This window comes from Hyperoodon ampullatus, assembly GCF_949752795.1.
Source record: "Hyperoodon ampullatus genome assembly, chromosome: 8".
Taxonomy (NCBI): domain Eukaryota; kingdom Metazoa; phylum Chordata; class Mammalia; order Artiodactyla; family Ziphiidae; genus Hyperoodon; species Hyperoodon ampullatus.
The window spans coordinates 21,909,388-21,929,842 of NC_136921.1; the positions used below are offsets into that span (position 1 = coordinate 21,909,388).

Genomic DNA, 20,455 nt, shown 5'->3' on the forward strand with positions numbered 1-20,455 from the left:
ATGACCCCAACACCTTGTGCTGACACAGCCAGAGGACACTCAGAGCAAAGCATCAACTCTGTCCCTCCCCAAGCATCTGCAAAAGTAAGAAGGATTAAATGTAATCAAAGACCTAATTAATGTCCTGGTTGTCCAGCCCTCATCCACAACAGCCAGACAAATGAAGTTTGGTCTTCCAAATTCCAAGCTACTCATTGTGTTTTCTAACTTCCTCAGTAAACAATACAACCTCTTCCCAACACCAGCTCCCCTACCTTAACATGCTGTCATACCTCTCCTTTTCTAATCTCAAGACTACCTGCTGGTCCTGGTCCTGTCATCCAGCAATTCCTTTTGTATACACCCCTGCAGTTATATACCCCAGAAAAACTAGCCTAGTCCACATCAGTGGTATGTGTGTGTGGAGAATGGACTTTGTAGAAAGAAAGGCCTGGATATTGATCTTAGGCATGCCCCTCAGTGCAAGTTACCTGACCTCTCTGAGTCTTAGTTTCCTTATCTAGAAAATGGGACCACTGATCCCTACATTAGAGGGTTGTGATAAGAATGGAGTAAGAACACACATATCAAGAAAGTGCCTAACATGGCTGAAGAGATGAATGGATTAGTGCCAAGTAAGAAGGCGCTTGCTGCAAATTCCTTGCTTAGGGGAATGTTTGCAGTTCTGTTGGTCAAGATAACTCTTTATTAGCTGAAATAAAATTCTGTGCCTCCTTGAGAATTATCTTCTCTGAGCATTTTCACTGAGAGTGAGTCTTAGCTAGGACTGGCAAGATTTGTGCAATTCACACATACTTGTGAAATTCAGGAACATAATCTCTTACTGACAGACTATAATGACTGTAATAAACAGGGAAGCCTCTGTTCTAATAAACAAGTAATTATAGTTGACCAAAATGTGTAAACATGAGGCTTATTAACAAATCCTCTCATAGTTGTTCCCAGTTTGTAGACATGTTTGGGAATGTGGATAAGACCAGACACTCTGTGCTCTCATCCATAGGTATATGAATATGTGGGCAATAGCTGCTATCTTCTTGGTCAATCCTTTTTTCTTTTTCCTTTTTCTTCTGATAGAAAGTATTATATTTTTAAGTCAAGAAAATGGGGTCATTTTAGCATCTTGGTTACCAATGTAATCCCTTTAAACTCAGGTTTCCTAGTAACCTTGGAAGACTATAATTTATTACACAATTGCCTTTAGATATGGGGACACTGGCCTCATTACCTGGGTTCTTTTCAAACTTAGATACAGAGACTGTCAATCCTTGGGATTTGAGAATGATGGGTGATGGAAGGCTGAAAGGGAAGGTGGTTTAGATTAATAAACAGTCTTAAACTAACAAATTGTCTTTACTGAAGCAAGAAAGAGGCCACACAGGGGACAGTGACCCAAATGGAGGTTCTGTCCTGCTTGCAAGTAGAAGGGCCATAGCTTGGAGCCTTTATTCCAAAGTAAAGAGCATTTCCAGTTATGCTTCCCTAGAGATGGGATGCAAAATTATTTTCAATGAGGAGTAGCCACAATTAATTCCTTGGTCATGAGCAAAAAACCTGGATATCCTAACTATAAACATTTTTCTAAGAAATTCTCCTTTTTATTTTCTTTATTTTTTTTAATTGACATAGTAAGAAAAGGAAAGACAGGCATGATTTTCTACTAATCTCTTTCCTCTTTTATTCCTCTAGTAATTGTCCTTATAAGGATTACATTTTTTTCTTAGATCCTCTTTCTCTCATCTTTTCAAGGCCATAACTTTATCTAAGAGGTCTTCATGGATAATGAGGTAGGGAGAAGCAGTATTGCCCAGTAGTTAAGGATACTGACTTGTGGTTCAGAAAGACTTGATTTTGATCCCCACTTCACTACTGTTTCGGTCAGGAGAATCAGAAATCTTGGTGACCACTGGTATTAGCCACATACCAGCTGTTTGATCTTGGGCAAGTTACTTAACTGTCTGAGCCTCAGTTCCCTCTTCTATAAAATAAGAAAAACAGTAGTATCTAACCCATAAGTTTGTTGTGCAGATTAAATGAGATAAAGTCTATAAAATTTTTGGCACAGTGTCTGGCATATTGTAAGTGTTCAAGAAATGGTAGACCTCCAATCCACTCCCTACTCAGCAACCAGAGTGACCTTTTAAAAAATAGAAATCCATTACTTAAAATCCTTCAGTGGTGTCCCAGCTCACTTAGAATTAAATGCAGTCTCTTTCACCATTGTTACAGGACTCTACATGATATGATTCTTGTCCTCCTCTCCGATTTCATTTTCCATCACCTCTCCCCGCATTCCCTAGTCTCCAGTCACGCTGGCCTTCTCTCTGTTCCCCTAACACGCTACATCATTTCCACCTGAAGCTCTCTGCTTGCTGACTTCTCTGACTGGAATATTCTACCACAGATCTTTACATCATTAGTTCCTTTTCACCTCTTTGGTCTAAATTCAGGAAGTCTTCCCTGTCCTCACCATCTATTTCCCTCCAGTCAATACACGTGCCAGTGCATCATTCCCTGTCACATTAACCTGTTTAGTTTTGTTATAGCACTTAGCACCATATGAAATTACTTGTTTTATTTATTTGTCTACTTATCTGTTTTCCACACTAGGATGTGGACATTGTGAGAGCAAAACCTTCATCTATCTTGCTTCCTACTGAATTCCTGTCACCAGGAATGGTCCAGACTCCAGGGGTAAATGCGCAAATCTCTTCTCAGCACCTTTTCCATATCACTGTGTTGCCTCTTTCTGATATTGATTTGGAACTTGCTCTTTACTCGCTCCTGTCTGGAGAAGAATATCAACTCAGAGCAGGGGAATGGCCAGCCCTGCTCGTGTGACAGCTGATGGTGGGAGGGGGAGGTCCTGGCTCTGAGCTTTGTCTTCTAAGCTGGTATTCTCCACAATGGAGATCAAGAGCAACTAGACAAAAAGGCATATCCCAAGTGCCATACTAGACATACTAAGTTAGAATCTCTGGAAATGAGAGTCTACCCAGGAAATCTGCACTTTAAACAGCCACCCAAGCTGAACTTTAAAGCACACTAAGGCTTGAGAGGAACTCTCCTAGGTCTTAAGTTCAGCCCACAAATTAAGCATACCAGAGTACTTCTTTTTCCTGGTGATCTCTCACATGTACACTTGCATTGTCCTGTGAATGATCAAACTCTTCATCTGAGGTCAGAGTAGAGTGCCTTGGGACACAGAAACACAGGCACAGTGACTGATGTTCTCAGTGCCCTATGTATGACTTACCAATTGCTGTGTAACAAATTACTACAAAACTTAATGTGTTTCTCACATTTGGGTACACTTTTCTGCTCACTAGAACCTCCTTGAGAGGAATAGGGTAAAGTGACATGAGTCAGGAGCAGAAATAGGAGAGGAAATTAAAATCCATTTCGAATTATTCCTTATTAGTGTCTCAGTGAAAGTTTGGATAAGGAGGCTGGGATATTGGTTAAGATGGGGCTGTAATATTGCTCTAGATTCTTACAGTCCACAATGGAAAGAGGTCTATAGCTTGCAGTAACAGTGACTATGCTGATGATGGGGGTGGTCATAATTCATTTGGCAAATATGTATTGAGCTCCTACTATATGCCATCACTGACCTAGGCACATGGGATCAAAATGGACCAAAACCAAAAAACCAAAACTAAACAAAGCAAAAAACCCCTGCCCCACAGAGCTTAAATTCTAGAAGAGGAAATAGAAGGACATGATGCTAGCATGTCACTCCCTGTTTGAAGCATTTCCTTCTCATGAGTTCTTAGTCGTGAGAGATTTAGTCTCCACCAAGTCCCCAGGTTCAATGAAAGATTCCCCAAACTTTAGCGTTCCCAAGGCTTGAAGGTGACAATTGACTCAAAATGCTTACATGCAGAGAAATGGACTCTGGTTGAGAGGTAGATGTCTCTATATATGTGTTGGGAGTGAGGGTTGTGATAATGTACAGAGGGCTTAAAACAACTACATTTATCTCACAGTTCCATAGGTCAGAAATCCAGGCACAGCTTAGCTGGGTCCTCTGGCTCAGGTTCTTTCATGAGGCTGCAAACAAGACGTCAGCCAAGCTCAAGGCTCAACTGGGGAAGGATTTGATTCCAAGCCCACTCATGTGATTGTTGGCAATCAGTTCCTTGTGGGCTGTTGGACTAAGGGCCTTGGTTCCTTGCTGGCCGTTGGCGGGAGGCCGTCTGTCCTCAGTTCCTTGCCACATGGGCCTCTCCATAGTGCAGCTCAGAACCCAGCATCTGATTTCCATCAGAGTGAGCAGGTGAGAAGAGCCAGAGAGAGAATGAGAGCAAGATGGAAGTCACAGCCGTTCGTAACCTGATCTCTGCAGTGACATCCCATCACTTTGACTGTATTCTATTTATTAGAAACAAGTCACTAAGTCCAGCCCACACTCCAAAGGAGGCATTTACACTAGGGCATGAATACCAGAAGGTGGGGAGCATTAGAACCCCTTTTAGAAGCTGCCTACCACACCTTAGCCTGAGTTTTGAACTACTTTTGACATGGGACACAGTATGACAGACAGATAATAACTGTGTGGGAATTCTGTGTGGCACCTGGGAATTTAATTTAAAAGGCAGAGTTCCAGCATAAGAAGAGCATACACTTTAGGTTGAGAGACGCCTCTGTTAGAATCTCAGCTTTGGTGTTCACCAACTGTATTTAACTTTAGACTTAATTTCTCTGAGCCTCGCTTTTCTCATCCAAAAAATGTGGAAAATACCTACCACTTAAGGAGTTTTGAGGATCAAAAAAATCACTCGGGCAACATGCTTGTTAAAATGAAGATTCTCAGGTTGCTCCCTAAGAAATTCATATTCAGTAGACTTGGGGTGGCACAAAAGAATTGTTATTTTTAATAAGTACGTATGCAAAAGGTGTGTGGCTCAGCATATGGTAGCTATTAGTAATCTGCATGACAACAGTAATTCTGCAAGTATTCTTGAGGAACTATATGCTTAAAGAGAGTCAACTGTGAATTAGTGGAAAGCAAACTGTATTGAGGATTAGAAGATATATAAGTTCTAGCCCTTGTCTGATGATTACTTTGCAATGGAATCTTAGGCACAGAGTCACCAAATCTTTCTGGACTTCTCTTTTTCCTCCAGCCTCTGTAAAATGCTTTCTACCCTGAGTACTCTCTGTCTAGGAAAAGAAACAATAGCTACTAGATGAGATCCATTTAGGGCTCCCCTGGTTGGTGAAACAAGTGCAATGGCCTCCATAATAAGTCTTTTCTGAAACTCCGCATCTCCTAATATTTCTTCCTGAAGACTATTCCTTGGAGCCTCTGATTCTTCTACTCTTCTAATTCATATGACCCCAGCATCTCTGTATGTAATGAAATATATCTGAAAACAACCTCATTTAAAAGAATAAATCTGTTAAGGAGCTGAGAACTTTCTGGCGTGAAATGAAAAATATTGATTGCTTCTCACCTGTTAGCAGTGAAATCCCATCCAGTTAATTAACCTGCTCAGAGATAAAGTTTATTTCTGCCATTCACCTTCAGCTCCAAATCTTTAAAACCATTAAAACAAGTACCTGGTCAATAAATCAATCTTCTCCCAGAGTAGTTCAGCGCCTTCTGTAATCTGGTTTCAGCCTACCTTTCTGACCTTACTTCCAGCTACTTACCTTCAAGCACCTTCCACTCCAGACAAATGGAAGAACTAAAGTATTTAGCATTCCCATTGCCAGAAATATACTTCCCTCCTCTGAATGCTACATATTAACTCAGTTCAAATGTCACTTCTTTTTATTTTATTTTATTTTTTGGCTGCGTTGGGTCTTTGCTGCTGCGCGCAGGCTTTCTCTAGTTGTGGTGAGCTGGGGCTACTCTTCGTTGCGGTGCGCGGGCTTCTCTTTGTGGCGGCTTCTCTTGTTGTGGAGCACCGGCTCTAGGCGCGAGGGCTTCAGTAGTTGTGGCGCACAGGCTCAGTAGTTGTGGCTCGCGGGCTCTAGAGCGCAGGCTCAGTAGTTGTGGCGGACGGGCTTAGTTGCTCTGCAGCATGTGGGATCTTCCCGGACCAGAGATCAAACCCGTGTCCCCTGCATTGGCTGGCAGGCAGACTCTTAACCACTGTGCCACCCGGGAAGTCCCAAAAGTCACTTCTTAAAAAAGGCTTTCCTGGAGCTCTGGCATCTCCACCTCCTCCCACCTTTCCTAATTGCTGCCAAGGTGTAAGCATGAATTACCTCCTTATTCTAAACACTCCAAAACTTTTACTACCTTTGTAGCATTTATTATTTTATAACTTATATTATGATTGTGTACATATTTATAGTACTAGACCCTACAGGATGCAATTCCAACCAATTCGGTTTTGTGTTCCCCACATCTTCCAATACAACTCCTTGCCTATGATTGGGGTTTAATAAATATTTTTTGAATGCTTAAATGGAGACCCATTGATCTCTGACTTTTATTCTTGGGGGATTCCAACAACTGTTTTATCGTCAGGATAAGAAGAATCCAACTCAGTGAGGCGCTTTTCAAGATTTACATTATATTCAAAACAGAAATTTCAAGCTTTCCAGGTTTTTTGAAGACAGTCCTGTTGTTGCTTCCCATCCTTAGCAACTTTCTATTTCTAGAAATCTTTTTGCTCTCAGTGGAAGGGTTGGAAAAAAATAGTCTTCTTATGGATATCACCCCTTTCAGTGACTCTGAATACAAGCTTCATATGGCTTTTCTATCTCCTGCCCCAATTTACTTGCATGACACACTTGGAACTAGTATTTTATTGGCATAAAACCCTGAAACTCAATTTTAGGTAAAGAGATATTCAGTCATGTATGAGAGCATTCACACGTGTGTGTCTAAGACGAAGAGGAGAAATACAGTAGCTTCATTGAAATAAAAAGGCCATTCATTCATTCAGTGTTCATTTTCTTGATCATCCACCAGACTTAAGGCGCTATATTATGTGCTGATGATTCAAATATAAATACTGATTCTTGCCTTCAAGGAGCTCTGAGTCATGTAAAGGGAGATGAATATATGATGAGATCATTATTATAGAGTGTAATTCACACAATTCCCTCGGCAAGCACAGGGTAATGTGGAGCACAGAGAATTTTCTTTGAGAGCAGATGGACTTTTTTTAAGCAAAGAAAAATGTTTTGCAGCACAGAGGTCATACTCATTTCAGTAAAATACATATTATTTTGTAGTTATTAGCAGCATCTCCATCCTTTTCCAACCACTCACCTTGGGCCAGGTGTCAGCATCCATGGTGGGTGCTGAGGCATGATTCAAACAAGCAACCACCCTGGGTTAACCAAGACCCACACTTAAGTCCTTACTCCTTAGATCTTGTAGGAACGAATCATTGAAGGAGATGGCAGCAAAGGGGTAGTGTTCTTATGATACATAGGGCTGAACTTCATGTCAAAGGTATTTTGGAGCAGAGATTTTTGCCTGCTACTCTGTCTATGGCTCCAACATTTTTAAAGGAGTGTAGATGACTCACTGGGATAGCTTATCCAAGTCTATGACCTTGGAGGTGTGTGTGTGTGTGTGGAGGGGGTTGGGGGAGCAGTTATGAGGAAAGGCAAGAAAGAAATCCTAAGTTTTAAATGACCAAGGTCTACAGCTGCAAGTACTGAATATTTGTACAGACCACTTTAAATTTTCTTTTTCTTCACATTTAGGGACACTTTTCTATTCACTAGCAACTCACTGAGAAGCATGGAGTAGGCTGACATGAGTCAGAAGTAGAAATAAGAGAGGAAATTAACATCCATTTCAAATTACCTCTTATCAGTGGCTCAGTGAAAGTCTCAAATAGAGGGGAGGTTGGAGATATTGGCTAAGATGAGCCTGTAATATTGCTCTGGATTCTTATGACTACAATTGAAAGAGGTCTATGGCTTGGAGTAATGATGACTTTGGTGATGGTGATCATAATCCATTCAAAAAATATGTATTAAGTACCTGCCACATGCTATCTCTGACCTAGGCACATAAGATTTAAATAGACCCCCCCCCAAAAAAAATATTCCCGTCCTTTGGAACTTAAATTCTAGAAGAAACTGGCAAAAATGTGTTAGCATCCCTCTCCCTGTTAGAAATATTTTCTTCTCATGAGTTCCTAGTCACGAGGGACTTCGTCTCCATCAAGTTCCAGCATCAGTGCAAGAGTCACAAAAATGTATCTCTTTCAAAGCTCGCAGACTGATATCTGCTTAAAATGTTTATAGGAGCAGGGAAACAGACTCTGGTTGAGACGTAGACGTCTCTGTGTATGTGCGTTGAGGGGGGCCGTGGAAGTGTACAGAGGGAAGAAATTCTACTACAGCGGTCCCGTCCACACGGAGACTCTCCAGCGGGGGGAAATGCACGAGTTCGTCCACGAACGCTCCTCTCTACCCCGCTTGCCTTTCTCGCTCTTCCACCACTTTGCTCCCTCCTCCCTTCCTTCCTAAATCCCTCCTTCTCCTTCCTTCCCTTTCGCTTGGCCCCTCCCCATCTCCTTGCCTCGAACAGTTTTTCCCTCCTCCTCTCTCGCCCTCTCCCTCTCGCCTCTTTCCCTCAATCCCTCCCCGGCGTCTGCGTCAGGCCCCCCACTCGCGTGACGCTCGGGGTCTGGGTGGGAGCTGTCCACTCGCCCGGGGGTGCTGAATGCACGGCGGCGGCGGCGGCGGCGGCGGCGGAGGTAGCTGAGAGCCTTCTCTGCTCCAGGAACCCTGTTTCCAGACCTCGGACGGTCAGCCCACCGCCTGCCACCTCCCTTCCAGCACCACCCCTTTGGGAACTGAGCCGGGGGGAGGGGGGCCGCAGTCGCGGCGGGCGGGTGCTGAGCAACGGCGGAAGACAACACCTGGCAGCAGCCTGGAATCTGATTTGCTTCCTCTCGCCTTTTATAAGAGATCTATTTATATATGGTTTGGGGGGCTCGCGAGGACCAAGCCGGAGCCAAGTGCTGGCTGCCTCCCGCCTCGGCCACGCCGCTTCGGTTCCCCCTCCCCACCCTCAGCGGGCACCGCCAACAAGCCTCACCTCGCTGCTTCTAGGAAGAGAGGTAGCAACAGCGAGCCCAGCCAGCCAGAGGCGGCGGAGAGGAGGGCGGGGCGGGGCGGGGGTGGGGGGAGAGAGCCGACCGAGGCCGCCCTGGGAAGGGGCCGCGGAGGCAGAGCCGCCCTGAAGACCCGACAGCCGCCCTCCTCCGCCCCCGCCCACCCAGCAGCGCTCCGTTCTGATTATTTGAGAAGCGAATTATGCTTATTCCACTAGTGTGATTTCGTCTTCTCTTCCCCCTGCTGCTGACTCCTGAGCCGCCCCCGCCCCTACGCCTGCCTCGCCTCCGGCTGCATGGCAGCGCTGCCCGGGCGCGGGGGCTCAGGGCCAGCCCCCCGGGAAGGGGGAGGAGGCGGAGGAGGATCATGAGGCCGGGAGTCTTGGCCGCGTCGGACGGCGAGCGGCAGCCAGAGGACGAGCCGGAGCAGCCCCCGCCCCGGAGACACCCGCACGCCGACAAGCGGTCGCCGCCGCAGGAGCATCGGCGGCCTCGGGCGGACCCGGAGCCAGAGAAGGAGGGCGACAGCGGCCCCGAGGAGGCCCCCGAGGAGAAGGCGAGGCCACCCACCCGCCCGGACCTGCCCTTATCCCGGCCCTCGCCCCTCGTCCAAAGGGACATTTGATGGAGCCAAGGGAAGGGGGCCGAGGATTTACAGACTGCCTCAGGGGCGGGCGGGGGGCTGAGACCATGTAACTACTCCTTCCTCTAGTCCCCTCCCACAAGCCCCTGTTCTCTACCCCGTATCTCGACTCCGCTCTCTGCCTCCCACCCCCCAAGCACACACCCTTCTTCTAGCCAGGATCTTAAAGCTCAGGAAGGAGGTGGCTCTGCAAGGGTTAACCGGTCTTTTCGGTTTATCCCTTTCTTTCCCCCCCGCCCCCCCGCCCTCCAGTCCCTGATTTTCCCACCTCTTTTCTCCTAATTGGCTTTCCCCTCTTCTGTGCAGCCCTTTGGCTGCAAAGGCAAAGCACAAGCCCCTTGCCCGGTTGCACCTGAATCCCTTCCCTACCCCCACTCGCTGCTCTCTTAAAAGTAACTCTGGTGCTCCTGGGGGTTAATTGCCCCAGTTTTCTGCCCAGGAGAATTAAAAGTTCTCCCAACCTCCTCTCTTTCCCACCTTACCTCCCTCACCCCCTCACCACCAACCTCCCGTTACCTGAGGAAAACTATCTTTTCTCTCTAGCACATTCAGTCTTCAATTCTTCACTGAGCTAGCTTGCCCTAAGCCCAGCTCAGTCCACTCCAAATTTTATTGATAACCTTCCCCACCTTTTTGTATGAAAGAAAAGATTTCCCACTGCCTAGGCATTTGAGAAAAACCCAATAAGCCTCTCCTGGGGAACTTTCTAACAATTAGACCTTGCTCTCAAGGCCCTGACAGCCCATCCTCAACATTTTTTTTTTCTACCCCCCTGCCCCTACCAGTGCCACCAGGTCAAAAGCAAAAAGGAGACACTGAGCAAAGCTTAAGGTTGGGGTAGAGGTGGAGGGGCCAGAAAACTTTTGCTGTTGTTGGGCTCTCGAGGTAGAGTTCAGAAGCAGTGGCTCGCAGTCGTCAGTCCTGCGGGCAATTTATTTGCTACTTGGAAGGGAGGTAACAGGAGCCAGTGCGAACGAAGCCTCCCCCCATCACACAGATACACTGTGGACCCCCTCAAACGATCCCATCCTCTGCAAAGACTCCGCCTGCCCCTACCGGTCTCTCTGCTTCCACCGGGCACATGCTGATGCCCCAGAGCGGGCTGCCCTGGTGGTGGTGGTGGTACTGCTGTGCCTGGTACCGCTGTGGATTGTGCTCCCCAGCCCCCCAGATGCTGCGCCACCAGGGTCTCCTCAAGTGCCGCTGCCGCATGCTCTTCAATGACCTGAAGGTTCTCCTCCTGCGGCGCCCCCCTCCAGCGCCCCTGCCCATGCACGGCGAACCCCAGCCCCCCGGCGTGGCAGCCAACAACACCCTTCCGGCTCTGGGTGCCGGGGGGCGGGCAGGCTGGAGGGGGCCTCGAGAAGGCGTGGGCAGGGAGACCCCTCCCCTGCCACCTCTGCCACCTTCAGTGGAAGATGACTGGGGTGGCCCAGCCGCAGAGCCACCTGCCTTGCTGCTCAGCAGTGCCTCTTCAGATGACTTCTGTAAGGGGAAGGCTGAGGATCGCTACTCACTGGGCAGCAGCCTGGACAGTGGCATGAGAACCCCGCTCTGCCGCATCTGCTTCCAGGGGCCAGAACAGGTGAGACCCTTTTTCCCTTTTCCTGCTTCCTTCTGGGATCTCCAGGTCTTGCAGGTTGCTACTCGCCTACTTGCCCTGGGGAACCACTGTGCTGTTTCTAGTGTGAGGACTGTAAGTTTTAAGGGATCCTCAATGATGTCTCATGTGGTTAAGTTTGCCCAAGAGGTGTCTGGTGCCTGGCGGAGCCTGTTTGGTGGCTCAGTTGTACCCCATTTTTGCATTTTCCTTCCAATGCTCAATTGGAGTATGTTCAATTCCATCCAAAAATTCCATAAGCATCCTCAGAGTAGAAGATTCAGAAGTTGGAAGGGGTGAAATGAAGAAACTTGGTGGTACATTCATGCTTGTTGCCGAGATATCCTTGTATCTGATTTGTTGTTAGTGACATTTCCCCAGCCTGTCTTCAGTTCCAGATTCAGACTTCTTCCCTCTCTGATAGTGTGTGGAGATCTTGTCCTCAGCAAGCCTATGCCTGTTCCTTCACTTTGATACTAACCCTTCCCATATTATATTGACATCCTCAGCAGTCCCCGAGGAGGAAATGGACAGGGATTGTAAGTTCGTGAAGACTATACAGTTTGTTATGACACTTCTTGGCAGACTCAAGTTCTTCTAGGTTGAAAGCAGGTAGGTAAGTGGGGTGAGAGTGAGTCTTAGGAATATGGAGAAGGAAGTAGGGAGTCTTGTCATAACTATTTGCCTTCTCAGCCCTGAAGCACACAAACTTAGAAAGTCCCTTAAACTCTCCCCATCCAGGATAGGAGATGCTTAGTACCTTATGGACCAGAGTCTTCCCAAGGCCAAGGGTTCTCCCAACCACATTCATTCAGATTTCACAGACATACTCACCCCACCCCCTCTAGCTCCACTTCCAATCTAGTTTCTGCAGTGCTGGATAGTATGTGCACATTCTTCTAGAATCATGAATTGTGGCAACACTTTCCACAGAATCCCAGATCAGAACGGTTTACCTGGAAATCTGATCTAGTTAGTGATGCTGGTGAAAGAACACTCAGTTGCATCCTGGGCAGGGTTATGTGGTCACATCAGCCACTTCTTCACTAGTTTCCCGGGAAGTGGGGTAAGACTTCTCGGTGCTCCTTGGATACAAGTGATGGTGTAGCAGGATGCCATGCTGGTGCTCCTGAGTGGCTCTGGTTCTTGTTGAAGGCTTTCTCTGTGAGAGTCAGACTTCACTGACATTTTCATTCATTTTGTCTTTGCCCAGAATGGGCAGGGCACTTCAGGGACAGATGATGACTGGGGCCATGGCCTGGGCATTATGAGAGGAGGTGGTATTGATCTCAGTGTGAATAAATGTCTCTGAGAGGCTGAGGGCTGGGTTCCTCCTTCTTGTGACTAGGATTGCCTGAAGTCCCAGTTGGACTGCAGCCCAGAGCCAAGGACTCTTGTTAGGCAAGAAGGCCCAGGGTGCCTGCTCTGTGCCCCTGTTCCAGTGCTGGCCCTCCAGCACCGACACAAGGAGGAGGGGCGGGGCTGAGAACAAGAATTGTGCTTCACTTTAGGATGCTCCCGGTCAGCATCTACCCAAATCAGAAGCCCCATCTTCTCCAAAAAAAAAAAAAAAAAAGAAAAAAAAAAAGGATTTATTTAGCTTCCTAACTTCTTAAGCTATTTCTTTCTTCTTCCATGTGCCCTGGTTCAGGTCTGCATGTCACAGGGGCCACTGGGAGTGTGGCTTCTGGCAAGAACACCCTTGTCTCTAGAATACAGCAGGACTTGGAGCCTGTTCTGGATGATATTTACCTGTTGTGTGAACATCTTCAGATTTCTTTATACCCTTGAGCCCCTTTTCCAACTTCTGTGATTTAGAGGAACCTTTTTCTATTCCCCTCATTTGCTTAAAAATGTGTGAGGATCCGGAAGATAATGAGCCTGAAAATGACTTGAAAGTGTTTAATATATAATGGCATGTATTTTGCTCATGGAAAAGCAGTATTTTGCTAAATAAAAGGAAAAAAAAGGATTATTAGGAATATTGTGAAAAACCCTCACGTGATACAGGGTCTGGCTGGAGGTTAGGAGCTTTTCTTTCTTGTTTGTTATTTTTACAATGTGTCATAAATAAAGCATGGAATAAAAAAAAAGCTAACACCAATAAAGGAATGGGCTCTGTTATTATGTGGGAGGGATAGGGGGTCATGTTGATACTAAGACTGGATCAAATCAGACACTCCCTGCATATGATTATTATACTTTGGGGGTTTGCTTTCTTTGCGCAGCAGCCAGGAAATTTTAATGGGATTGTGTTATTAGTAATAAGAGTAACATGTGTTAGATGTGAACACGTTTTCCCACTTTTTGCTTGTGTTTCTTCACAGGATCTCAATGAGGAAGGGAGACAAAGAGGAGGAGGTGGGGAAAACTCTCTAGAGAAGGAAGAGAGGGAGAGAGACAGTCAGACACAGAAAGTGAAAAGCTGAGATTTCAGTATTTTGTTTTCTGTTCAAGGAGGGAGCTGTCCAGCAATTGTCCACACGTGGCCCTGAATAGAGTGTAGACAGTCTGCAGTCTCAGTAGCTGAATGTCTTGGTCTTTTCTCTGCCCAGACAAAGGAACTGAACAGCTCCCCAGTCTTTTGCCACTGCTCCAGGGGCTAAAAGGCTGCCAAAACTGAAAATTTGGTCTCTTCCTGCCAATGGCTTGCAATGTATGTGGTAAGGGGCAGAAACTGAAGGATCCAGCTAGTTCCATATGTGCACATATCTATAAGGGACTTACTCCTTATTCATTCACACATGCATTTATTTAGCAAATGTTTGTTGGGTACCTACAGCGTGCCAGATGTTGTTTCAGACCCTGAGTATCCAGGAGTGAACAAAACAGATGAGGTCTCTGCTCTCCTGAACCTAAAGTTCTAGTGAAGATGCAGAAATAAACAAGTAAACTAGTAGATAAATAAAGTGATTTCAGATGGCGTTGAGTGCTGTGATGAAGGCAAAGCAGGAAAATGAGTTAGACAAGAATGAAAGGGAGGGCTTGGGAGCCACATTCCACAGAGTGATCAGGAACAGCCTCCCTAAGAATGTACCATCTGAGCTGACACCTAAGTGTTGAGAACAACCCAACGATGCATACATAGGTCTAGAGGAAGAGTTTTCCAGGTGGAGGAGACCCAAGTGTGAACAGGCTTAGCATGTTTGAGAAATAGAAAAGATAGGAGGAGGGAGAGGGATGGGGTGTGAACAAATGCTTTGAGGGCCAATGTGGCTCCATGCTGGACAGCTGACTGAGTAGCCACTCTCCTCCCCTAAGCCAGTCACTCAGATGGGACAGGGGTCAGTCGATCAAGGATCTGCGAGAGTGTGGGACAAGAGCCTGGTCGGCAACTCTTCACTCTCCATTTCTGCTTGAAGCTCCGCTAGTTCACGTCAAGGGACCATGTGCCGTGGTGGGCAAGCTGAGGTCTCTGAAGCCAGATGGCCCCAGTTTGAGGCCTGAACAATTTACACAACTTCTCTGTGCCTCAGGTTTCTCATTTGAAAACTGGGATAATAATGATAGTCCCCAAATTCATAAGGTTATTCTGAGCATCAGATCAGTCAACACAATTAGAGCCCTGCGGTCACAGTGTTTGTTGTTGTTGTTATTTCAGAGGCAAGAGACTGTGCCCCTCCCACACACCTTGTTTAAAAGGAAAAAGTGTGCCCCAGCTCCCAGTCTGGCAAGAGGGCTGCTGTGACGTGGTCTGTCTGTGGTAGTAGATTGCTTCTTGGCCCCTCACAATGCTCTAGACAGAGTGCTGTTCTTCTGTTTCCATCATCAAAGGTCTATATTAAGTGCCTACCTATGTGGGCTGCTCTGCTGAGCAGGGTCTGGAGACACAGGGCAGATGTGGCCCTGCCCCCTCAGGGAGTTTCACAATCTAACCCAGACATCACAGAGGCTTAGAGAGATCAAGGACACACAGACAGTGAGTCGCAGGTGAATTACAGTAATATCGGGGACGAGAAAGCGATGCATGCTTAAAAGCGGCTAGTGTGGGGGGTGCCTATTCAGAGAGGCAAGTGGATGAATTTGCTACCTTTTCCCCAATTAGTCAGAGAAGGTTTCTCTCCTGCTGCTGCAGACCAAGTGAGAAGAAATAGATTTAGGCTGAGTTTAGACAGCTGGAAGCGGAAGAGATGTGAGACACACGGATACCTTAACAAAGAGGTGAAACCACCTCCCAGGCTGGGTCAGCTGTGGAGCCCCTGGAGTGGGTACAAAGATGGAATCTACCATGGCAGTGTGGTGATGGGGCATCTGTTCTGGACCGAATGAAAAGCAGGAAATGAGTCTGGAAGAGATGAACAATCTTGGTCTACCTCCCTTATTCTTCCTAGGGTTCATTTCCCTGAAGCTCTGAGTTCAGAAGGTGCAAGAGTAGTGTGGAATATTTTAGTCAGTGTTTTGGGATCTCAGAAAATAAGAGAAGGGCTTTGCAGGGCTCAAGGGAACCTGGAGACCCCAAGATGCAAGGAGAACCCTGGGAATGGAGATCAAGCAGAGCATTTTAGGAGAGACTCAAATGGTATATTATTTTTCTTAGAAATATGGTTCAATTTTACATTTCTTTCTGTGATTAATTAACTAATTTCTGTATCCACAAAGAATAGACCCATCCCTAACATTTATGGACCCCAGGGCAAGAGTGTGGATGGAGGCTCACATATCATAGACCAAGATATTTAAAAGTAATAAATCCAGCTAACAAACTGTTAAACAAAGTGCATTTTATGCTTCTATCCTGACAAATATACCTTCAAAACAACCTGGAAGACAGATTTGAATTTAAAACTGTTAGAGTCCTCTGAATTCTGTACTAGCCAAATGGGGATATCTGGCCCTTGGTCAACAGGCCACTCTGATTTGATTCTCTTTCCACTGCTGGCTCCATCCTGCACCATAATAAGCCTTGGACATACATGTGTGGGCACACCCACTGGCTTGTCCAGGCTCTGTCTATACCAACTCCAAAGAGCGTCCCCTTGCTTCTCTCCCTTTGATTCTGAAGAAAGAGAACCATGAAGGTTTTGGGAGCAGGCTCATGGCTGAATAGGCAGGCATTCCAGGGTTCCAGGTAACTGAAGCATGTTCTAGAAGGAGGATGTGGGTCCTTGACCCTGTAGGTGCCTCACCCTATGGGAAGCATGCAGCTGAAGAAGGGCCAGAGTGGAGCCTTCTATAGCAAGGGGCCCTCTTGCCTGGGTCTAAGGGAGGTACTGCGAAGGGACTGTAAGATCCCTGGAAGCAATGACTTGGTTGTGTTTGCTCATCAATCCAGTTCCTGGCACTTGTTTCACGCTCTATAGTTATTTGTTGAATGAATGAGCCTTTAGAGCTCATCCAGTGGGCAGCCCCACAGGTAGGGAAACTGGGGAGAAGAGACTGCAAGGGAGGAGAATATTCACTAGCATCAAATGCTGACTGTGTGTTGTGCGCATGAGGGCAGACCTGTTCTGTGGAATCACAAAGGGCAGTGCCTTGGCCAGTGATGGAATCTCCAGGGAAGCCAACTTGGGTTTTGATATCAGAAAGAACCTTCTATCAAAGCTGTCCCAAGGTAGTATAGGCTGCCTTAGAAAGAGGGCTCAAGTGGGCAACTGGAACTAGTGACCCTCAAGACCCCTTTTGAGCTTGAGACTTGGGGTTCGTTATGAGATTTCTTGGGGTCCAGAGAGATTTTTAATCTAAGCACAAAGAGATGGGTCTGCATCCCTTCCAATTCAAGGGGTCATCTAGTCCCAGAATATCTATTTCCCGTGTATGTAATATATGGCATGGAAAAATGCATCTTCAGCAAAGATCACAAAGAATATTCTCTGTCCTGTGTTTATAGAAATCCTAAGTTGTTGGCAAGCACATGATTGCTGCAATCCTGAATTTACACTATGCACGTACAATAGGAGAGCAAGCATTTCATGAATGGCAGGGAACAGATCCCATCATGGACCTAGGATGCAAAACCATCCCAGGAAAGGGGAAGCACACTTGCCACACCTTCCCCAAAGTCATGAGTGAGCTATTTTCATTTTCCCATCTGAGATTTTTTTTTTCCCAAAACTGTAGTTTTTCAGTTGCTACATCTGCCAGTCCTGGTCCTATTTAAACTGGAAGGTCCAAGGACCACTTCCTTAGGGTTCTCACCAGTGCTCTAATACTTTATTGGGAGATGATGTAAGGATGTTCAAACCTCACCAGTAGGTCCCTGGCTATTTTCCATATTTAGCTATCTATTCTTTATATGCACACACGTGCACGTGCATACATGTGAATAAAGTGTTGAGTGAAGCTGTCTGTCATTCACAGAATTAGGGACTGGAGGAGGGGAGACACCTGGTGTCTTGGCCGTGGTGGAGTGATTCTCACCTCAACTGTCTGTAGATCCTCTGCACGGTGTTCACTTTGGAGTAATCCTTCTTCACTTGCCAGACTGCATCTGTTTGTGGTGGTTGGCTAATTTACTGGGTGTGGCTTCTAGCTGAGGCCCCCATACAGAGAATTACTTAATAAAGCCAGTAGAGCAGGAGTGAAATATGCATTTCAAAAGAGCCTGGAAGAAGAAAGGAGAGATACTGGCAATCAATCTCTCTCTCTCTCTCTCTCTCTCTCTCTCTCTCTCTGCTCTTTTTTCCAGCTGGTACGTTGGAGAAGCCCAGTTGTGGTTTGTGAGTTGGGAGAGGGGAATAGGTTTGACGGGGAGGGGATACTCAAAGGAGTGTGAGAATGAGCTAGCTGCTTCTTGTTTGATGAGAAGGGAGCCAAGTTGGAAGTGAGCCCGGATGTGAAGGAGCTGGCAAGTGAATACTGTGCGGGCTGAACTGTATACCATCCCCCTCTCAAGAAGTATCATATGTAAGATAGAGTCACTTAGACTCTGTGAGTATTACATATAGTACACATTTGATACCTCCCTCTGTGTATGTTAAAAGTAAAAATGGGACGCACATGGGAATGACCGACGCATGACAAAATAGGTGAAATTGAATAAGTTATAATTTGAGTTCTAGGTGGATGCAAACTGTCCGCAAAGAAGGGGATCTGCGAATAGAAGCTCTGTCCAACTCTGTGATCCCCGCCCACAAAGGGGACACACAAGCCCCAGTCTTGCACCCAGAGCAGTTCTCATTGCTCTGATGAGAATATCTCCAGGGACTGTGCTCAGAGGTGTTGAGGAAAACAGGTCAAATTAGTTTCCTTCTTTATGGAAAGGTTACTCTGGATGTGGTTGAAGAGAATCAACATCAATTTCTCCAGAAGAAGCCTCTTGAAACCACCCTGGTGGCTAGCATAGGGCTCTGCATACAGTAGGGATTCAGTATTTGTTGATCCTTTCCCCTCCATCCTGGTACATGCTCATTCCAGACTGATAGAGTTATCTTTGGTTCCTAGTGTACACGTAGTAGAAGGCATATGTGCTTGTGTGTACATGGGCACATATGTGTATGTATGCGTCTATATAAGTTAAAATGCCAAGTAAGGGGGATATGGGCAATCCCTTAAGATACCTTTCACCCCATCCAACCTCCTTTTCTGATTCTATAATGACAAATAGCAATGATTCTTGTTCTAGTAATCATAGTGATCATTAACCTGACTTGCGACCACTTGACCAGGAGCAAATCTTTTCTTGTACAATTTCAGAAGGATGGGGAGAACATGGGATTTCAAGTCAGAAAGACACGGATGTAAATCACAATTTGGGCCCCTCCCAACTGGGTGATCTTGTGTGACTTATTTAAGTGAAGTGACTTTTTCACTCCCTGCACCTAGATTTCATTGTTTATAAAACAGGAATAAAACACTGAACTTGAACACTTGTCATAAGGAGTGGGCAGGATTAAAGTTCTAGGCACCCAGCAGCTGTTCATTAAATGGGAACAATATTTACCCCATTCTGTTCGTGTAGCTCAGAGATCTGGAGTGGGGCCCCCAGATTACACTGCTGCCTTTTCTACCACACTCTCTCACTACAACCTTAAAAAATCAGATACTCTGATTAAGGCTGTGCTTTGACTACAGTAAACGCCCGCTGTCTTGTGCCTGACCATCAGGGGTGCACGTTTAGATCCAGTGTCTCTGTTTGGCTGACTTTCTGTCTTTCATTGCCTGACTCTGCTGGACCTCTGTTCTCTCCTGCCTGGGTCCCTCACTCCTAACATATCTGCCTTTACCATCTCCATCACCACCATGTCCCTGACAGATCTTTGTTAAGCAACACTCTCTGCTTGGCAGGAACTGTGCAGAAAGACACTTTTCTGGACTCTGAGTCCCTAGAGGCCAGGAGCAGACCATGCACACGGAGGAGCATGTTGAGGAAGTGGCAGCGGAAAAACCTGCTCAACATGTGACAGGGAGGTGTTTGCATTCAGGGTCATGCCTAGACTAGTGTTTCTGAAAGCTGGGATAGGATGGATACCCCAGACAGACATGATGTTAAATAACATAGATCCTCAAGTGAGAATGTTGTTCTCTTCTCATTTTGCTCTCATGCCTTATGATTATGTCCAGGAGAAAATCTCATTGAAGAGACAATATGTCTTTAACACCCTTCTAATGCTTGTCAATCTCCTCTGCAAACAAAGAGAGAAGGCATCAGGCTCAGAGCCTTTGGACATACAGCAATATCTAGCTAGAATCTGTTAATCTTGTTTTGCTTGCATTTGTTTGTGTCTATTCTTTTTTATTAACAGACTTTATTTTTTAAAGCAATTTAATGTTCACAGAAACACTGAGTGAGTTCCCATATACTCACTCTCACCCCTCCTCCCTACTTCCCCCACCATCAACATCCTGCATCAGAGTGGTGCTTTTTTTCCAATTGATAAACCAACGCTGACACACTGTTATTACCTAAAGTCCATAATTTACATTGCCGTTCACTCTTGGTGTTGTACATTCTAAGGGCTTTGACAAAAGCATGATGACATGTATCTACCATTAGAGTATCATACAGAATAGTTTCACTGCCTGAAAAATCCCCTGTGCTCCACCCATTCATCCCTCTGCCCCCACCCCTGAACTCCTGCAACATAGTCTGGCCTTTTCCAGAATGTCACATCATTGAAATCATGCAGTATGTAGCCTTTCTAGATTGGCTTCTTTCATTTAGTGGTATGCATTTACGGTTACGTCTTTTCATGGCTTGATAGCACATTCCTTTTTAGTGCTGAATAATGTTCT

At 46.0% G+C, this 20,455-nt stretch overlaps 1 protein-coding gene across 1 annotated transcript in view; it reads left to right on the forward strand.

The window, feature by feature from the left end:
• Positions 1-10,718: 10,718 nt before the first annotated feature.
• The window catches only part of MARCHF4 (membrane associated ring-CH-type finger 4), a gene marked incomplete at its 3' end in the record, with an annotated part of 98,907 nt that continues 89,170 nt past the window's right edge, over positions 10,719-20,455 (forward strand). The window contains exon 1 of the mRNA XM_079709800.1: positions 10,719-11,269. Coding sequence (XP_079565926.1) covers positions 10,766-11,269 — 504 coding nt within the window. The 5' untranslated portion in view covers positions 10,719-10,765. The remainder of the gene's footprint in view (positions 11,270-20,455) is intronic.